Below are 6329 nucleotides of genomic sequence, written 5' to 3'. Positions count from 1 at the left end.
TGCAGAGTTTCCCTATACACTGCGTAGGTAAGAAAAAGTTCCGGCATCTTCTCTGGTTCGTTTGCTTTTAGATGATCAGGCTGAGGAAGTATGTTATATATTTCTTCTTGTTGACTACTTGAGAAGCAACGCATCATATAGTGCTTAGTTGATGCTTGATTTTCATAAGCGAACCATCAACCATGTATAGATTGAAGAGAAGGGATAAGTTTTTGGCTGTATAAATTTCATACAAAGCTATTGTTCTCTTCTTCACTTCAGATTTTTTTATTTTTTTTTTGAAAAAGCTTGATTGACTGCATTTGAATTGTCACTCTTTTTATGGCCCTGTCCCATCATTACATGGGTATTAACTAGTCTGTTTTGTTATTTGCAGTGGGCAAGAAATAGGTTTCAAACTCCAGAGCCTTCCAGTTGTCACGGAAACCACAGGCATGCTATCTGAGAATACTGCTCTTTTGAACAAGCCAAACATACGTGATTGCCTCGATGATGTAATAGATCTGGATCCTGATGAAATTGAGAACGATGATTGGGATGATGATTTGTTGCTAGATGAGGTAATAGAATCATGTCATTGAAGAATATTGTTAACGCAGCACTGAGGATTGAATTATAGGGGAATCCTGAGAGATTTTGCGTTGATCTCTCAGTGCTAGTGGTCCTTATGCATTTTACCAATGCTATCTCAAATTGAACTGGCAGTATTCATCTGTTTGCAGTTTGTACTACCAATCCTTTTAACTAACTGTGGTGTATTTTTTGCTGTTATTTGATCTATTGTAGAATTTATTTCCCAAACCAGGAAGCAGAAAAGCTGCTCGACAATTGCCTAAGAGAAAATTGGATAAGGAAATTTTTAGAGAAGACAGACGATCAAAGGCAAGTACTAGAAGGTCTATTCATGAACCCCTGATGCCTACAGTCGATGGACTTCAGGTAATTAGGATCATAACTGGAGCTTGAACTATGAACTCTTATTTAAATAATTATATCCCCAATCTAAACCAGAGCAGAACTTAAATCTAGCTACCCTTTGTAATTATGAATCTTTAGACTTCAGAAGTAACAAGTAACTGGTATCATATTATGGTAGAATATTTTCAAATGACTGACTCTTACCTTTCTTCTTGATCTTTTAGTGTGAAGAATCAGATTACTCACGCCAATGCTCATCTAAGCAGAGGAGTGGTGATGATACAAGCAATTTGCCATATATTGCAGAATCTTCTCGTAGAAGCCGGCGACTTGTGAAGAAGAATGCTAAAAGTTCTGTCATTGAGATAGCTACTATTGATGCTGAACAAAGCAGAACACATGCAGATGTCAATGAGCTCCATGTTGCTTCAAGCCCGACTAACGAGTCTAATGACTTGACCACGGAGATTGAAGCAAGCATTAGCAGAAGGTTCAATACTGCATCTTCTGTACAAGGAAGCGAAGATGAAATCAACATTGTGAATGATCTAGGTCTTCTTTCAGACACAAGCTTGCACAATGATGATACCTCAAATGTCAAGGGGAGTAACATGGAAAAAAGTAGTCTTGATGTTCAAAATTTAAATGGGGATAAACTTGGAAGAGATCAAACAACAGTCAGTGCAGCAGTAGAGCTATCATGTGTCATATGCTGGACAGAATCTAGCTCATTAAGAGGAGTTTTGCCATGTGGACATCGCTTCTGTTTCTTATGCATCCAGAGCTGGGCTGATCGCATGGTATGCATAACTGATTTTTAATTTGCTTTTGAATTAGTGAACTTGGGAATGGTGCATGTCCGTGTTCCTATGATTCATATTTCTGTATCCTAATTAGAAAATTCTGTAGACCAACCAATCAACCATAATCGTATTTAAGGCAAATTAGCTTCAGGAAGTACTTGGACAATGATCAGAACTAGATCACTACTACAAGTGCTGTTATTGTGCAGTTGTTTAATAAACTACTTATCTGTATACAGATTTTAAACAGGAAGGAACCTACATGCCCTTTATGCAAGGCCAGTTTTCTCAACATTACAAGTCTCAATGCTGCAGCCTCTCTGGATCAGAAAATCTACTCACAGACTATACCATGTGCATCATTATCACAAGACATATATTTTGTTTCAGAGGGTGCAGCAAGTCACTCTGACGTGCAGGTGATTCTTAAGCTCATATAGATGATCTAGTAGACATTCTTTAATTGCTCACACTTTCTCTTAAGGGCAATTCTTTACTTCTATCGTGTGTTTGCTCACTTTGTTTTTTTTTTCTACACTGATGGCGTAATGGGTGTTGAGGCTTGCATCTTCTTTGCATCTATTTTTGGGGGATATGTAAAAAAAAATTATATATAGATGTGAATTCATGTGATATTTTAATGGAATTTTTTTTTTTACTTTTTAATTTTTTTATTTTTTGTGTATTGCAGGTCACCGTTCCCTCAGTCTGTTGTCATTGTCAGAGTCGAGATCCAGAGGATCTTCTTGTGTACTGTCAGATGTGCCAGACAAACTGCGTACATCATTATTGCCTTGATCCTCCACTGTATCCCTGGACTTGCATTGGCTGCAGAGATCGTCGATTGCTTTTCCGTAGTTGAAGGCTTGATTTGCCTGTCTACTTTGTTCAGTTCACCTGTCTGTATAATCTAGTAGTCTGTTCTTTAAGATAAAATTGCAAATAGTTTCGCATTCCGTGGAAATAAATACAATGTAGTTTCAAGCCATTTTGACCATGTTTACAATCAACTGTTGGGAGTACATTACACTATGTACAAATTCAAGTTGATTGTGTTAATTGATTTGAATGTAAAACACAAACCATAACATTCAAATCAATTGTTATGGTGTCTTGTTTGAATTATTATGAATTTTTTCAAACAAGACAATTGTTTTATAAATAATTTCAAACAAAATGAATAAGGTTATTTAGACAAAATTTGTTTTATATTTAATGTAATAAAATAATTTATAATTACACATGGAGTACAATGATAGATTTTATATACTATAAGCTATTTGTATAAAACCTTTTATGTACTCCCTATACTCCCCTTTTTTTTTTTTTTTTTAAGTGTTACACTTTAAATAGTACATGGTTTAAGCAATTTAATTTCCTTAAATAAACTAAGAGGTAAGCTGGAGGGTTTTTGGAGTTGGAGTATTAAAAAGTGTAATAAAAAATAGTAAGGTTGAAAATCTTAATCTATATCTATACTTATATATTAAAAAGCGTTCCTAAAAACGTTTATGTGTCACATTAATTTACACCACATTGTGTCACATTAATTTACACCACATTGTGCCACATCATTATGGTAACAAGATCACACACCTTACCATCTGAGCCACGGTCAATTTATGCTCTCTATATACACATAAATAAATATATGTATAAGTAAGCACACACACACACACACACACACAAAAAAAAAAAAAAAAAAAAAAATAACATAAACATAAAAAAATAAATAAATAAATAGCCTGAAAAAATAAATAAAGAGGAATAACCTCAACAATTCCTAAACAATGGAAATGTAATATCTTCAACAATGGGATTTTGAATTACATTTTATTTTGAAATACTAACCCGGTGCAACGCTCGGGGTACACACTAGTTGTATACTACGTATTAAAAAGTAATGAATATGAGTGAAATAAATAATAATAATAAAAAACTTGTAATAGTGTATTTGAATTGGGACAATGAGAGGAGAAAAGATAAAATATTGAGTATTAAATGGTACAGTAGTTTTTTGCAACCAAAAAAAAAAAAGTAAATGTAACACTTTAAAAACCAGGGATAAAATATGGAGTATTAAATGGTAATTTTTTGCAGCCAAAAAAAAAAAAGAAAAAAAAAAAAGAAAAGTAAATGTAACACTTTAAAAAACCATGGCCGCATTAAAGATTTAACACTTAAAAATTAAAATATACAGAGATAGTACTACAATTCCCGAATCTAAAATTATTTAAGCTTGATGTTTTGCTTTAATGCTTTGCAAATCAGTAGCTCAGATAATATACTGTATGGGATGATATCAAGGCAGGGCCGATATCTTGAAGAAGCGCGTGATCAAACCTTGAGTAATTGTGAAAAGGCGCTGATATGTATCAGAAAGCAGACATATCGGCTTGTAGCAATTCGGCACGTGGCAGCAGAAGCTTGACACTTGGCACAAGAGGCTTTGCATGGATGAGAGCCACCTGTCAAGTTGGATCATTATAAATAGTAGGTAAGACCTCATTAATGAGGACATTAATTACTCTCTCTCTCTCTCTACTTTCTCTCTCATACTTATCTTCCTTTCTTAAACACTTTCTGACTTTGTCATCGGAGTGGTTATCCCCGGATCACCCCGGGGTTAGCTAACTTCTTCTCATTGTGTAGGTTCTCAGCTTGCCGATAGGGGTATCAGGATCTCAGGTCCGAGTTCTTGGGAGATCAGGTCCAGACAGAAACAATTTGGCGCTAGAAGGAGGGGATATTGATCACTTCTATCGCCTAAGAACCTCACACAAAAGATATATATATATATAACAACAACAATTATGGCCGGAAATAATGAAACACCAGTGACAAGAAAAGTAGTAAATCAATCAGTAGAGCAGCCTCAGGTAGAGATAGTGGATGAAACTTATACCTTGGAGGATAACCAGTTTCGCATGCCGATAACCTCCCCTGCAGGTGGAGGGGAGGCAGAGGATCCCATGGCGGCATTCACACCAGATGAATTGGAGACAGCAACAAGGGTGATGAGTGCAATGAGTAAGAAGAGAAAGGAGGCTGAGACGGCAGAGGCTGAAAGGGGGGCCGCTCAGGCTGATAGAGGAACACCGCACCGCAATCAGGAAGAGCAACATAATCAGTTGATGAACTCGCCTAGGAGACCCCGACATGAGTCGCCGGTAAGAACGCATACAATGTCACGACGGGTTGAGCAATCCTCAAGTCACACCGTAAGCACGAGAACCCAGCAGCAGAGAAGTTCGCAGGTAGATGGGCAGGCAGTGCGAACGGTGGTGCAGTTAAGGGCATCTCCTTTTGCCCAGCATATTTTGGACCAGCCGATGGAAAAGGTGAAAATGCCGACTTGTAGGTATGATGGAAGAGGGGATCCAGTGCGGTTTATAACGTCCTATGAGGGACACATGATGTTGTATACCAACTCAGATGCAGTCTGGTGTAAGGTCTTTCCGACTACTTTGATTGGGGCTGCGGCCGATTGGTTTAACAACCTTGAAGTGGGATCGATAGATAGTTTTGAAAAATTGACCGAAATGTTTGTAGGTCAATATATCAGCAATAGTGTGCGGCAGAGAACCTCTGGAGAATTGATGGCCGTAGAGCAAAAGCCGGATGAATCCCTGAGGGATTACATTAGGCGATTTAATAATGAGGCAAACACAATCCCAAAACTGCAACAAGAAATAGCTGTGATGGCTTTGATGAATGGCTTGGTTGATTCTGATTTCAAGCGTTATCTTACAAGGAAAAATCTGCCGACATTAGCAGCAGCGTTTAGCAAAGCCCATGATTACATTAAGAGTGAGGAATTGATGAAGACAAGTAGTAGACATGTCGTTGTCGGAAGAGGGCAAAATCAGCATGAAGGGACATCGTCCGGAAGTAGTAGGCCGAGAACTCCTGCCCCAGGAAGGGGAGGGGGAAGCCGGCAAGATCCAAGGGCGTCAAGGCCGCCAATGAGATACAGCACTTACACTCCCTTGAATACACCAAGGGCAGCAATCTACTCAGTGAATCAGAATAGAGAAGATTGGTCAAGGCCAATTCCCATGAAGGCAAGGCCAAGAGATGTGAAAAAGTATTGTATGTTTCACAGGGATGTGGGGCATTACACAGAGGAATGTACGCAGTTGAAGGATAACATTGAGGAGTTGATCAGAAAAGGGCATTTGACACAATACCGGTTGAGCACGGGCAGGAATCAACAAACGGCACAAACAGTTGAGAGGCAACGGATAGAGGCAAGGCCTGAAAGGGTGCAAGGGGGAATAGTCCGACAAGGAGATGTAGGAATACCGCCGTTATCCGCTGGAAGGGTAGATGTGATAACGGGGGGGCCGGTTCATGGAGGAACGATTAGTGGAGCAAAGAAGCATTTGGCTGAACACCGTCATCTAGTTTGTGCCCTGGATGTGGACAATCGTCCTCGGCCAACTGCGATACCTGAGGTGGTGTTCACAGAAAGATGCAAGGGGTGTAGTGTTCCCGCATGATGACCCGTTAGTCTTAATAACTAAAATAAACGGGGCTGATATCAAAAGAGTGCTGGTTGATGGAGGTAGTTCAACAAATGTGTTGTTTGTGCAAGCTTTTAATGAG

At 38.6% G+C, this 6329-nt stretch overlaps 1 protein-coding gene across 1 annotated transcript; it reads left to right on the top strand.

The window, feature by feature from the left end:
* Window positions 1-2583, top strand: LOC145596033 (uncharacterized). Its single transcript, XM_081652468.1, has 5 exons — window positions 1-560; window positions 787-939; window positions 1143-1718; window positions 1961-2140; window positions 2413-2583. The coding sequence occupies exons 1-5, from the start codon at window positions 435-437 to the stop codon at window positions 2581-2583; spliced, it is 1206 nt and encodes a 401-aa protein (XP_081508594.1). The 5' UTR covers window positions 1-434.
* Window positions 2584-6329: the final 3746 nt, after the last annotated feature.

This window comes from Chenopodium album, chromosome 19, assembly GCF_948465745.1.
Source record: "Chenopodium album chromosome 19, dcCheAlbu1.1, whole genome shotgun sequence".
NCBI classification, from domain to species: Eukaryota; Viridiplantae; Streptophyta; class Magnoliopsida; order Caryophyllales; family Amaranthaceae; genus Chenopodium; species Chenopodium album.
This window is presented reverse-complemented; position numbering and strand designations above follow the sequence as displayed.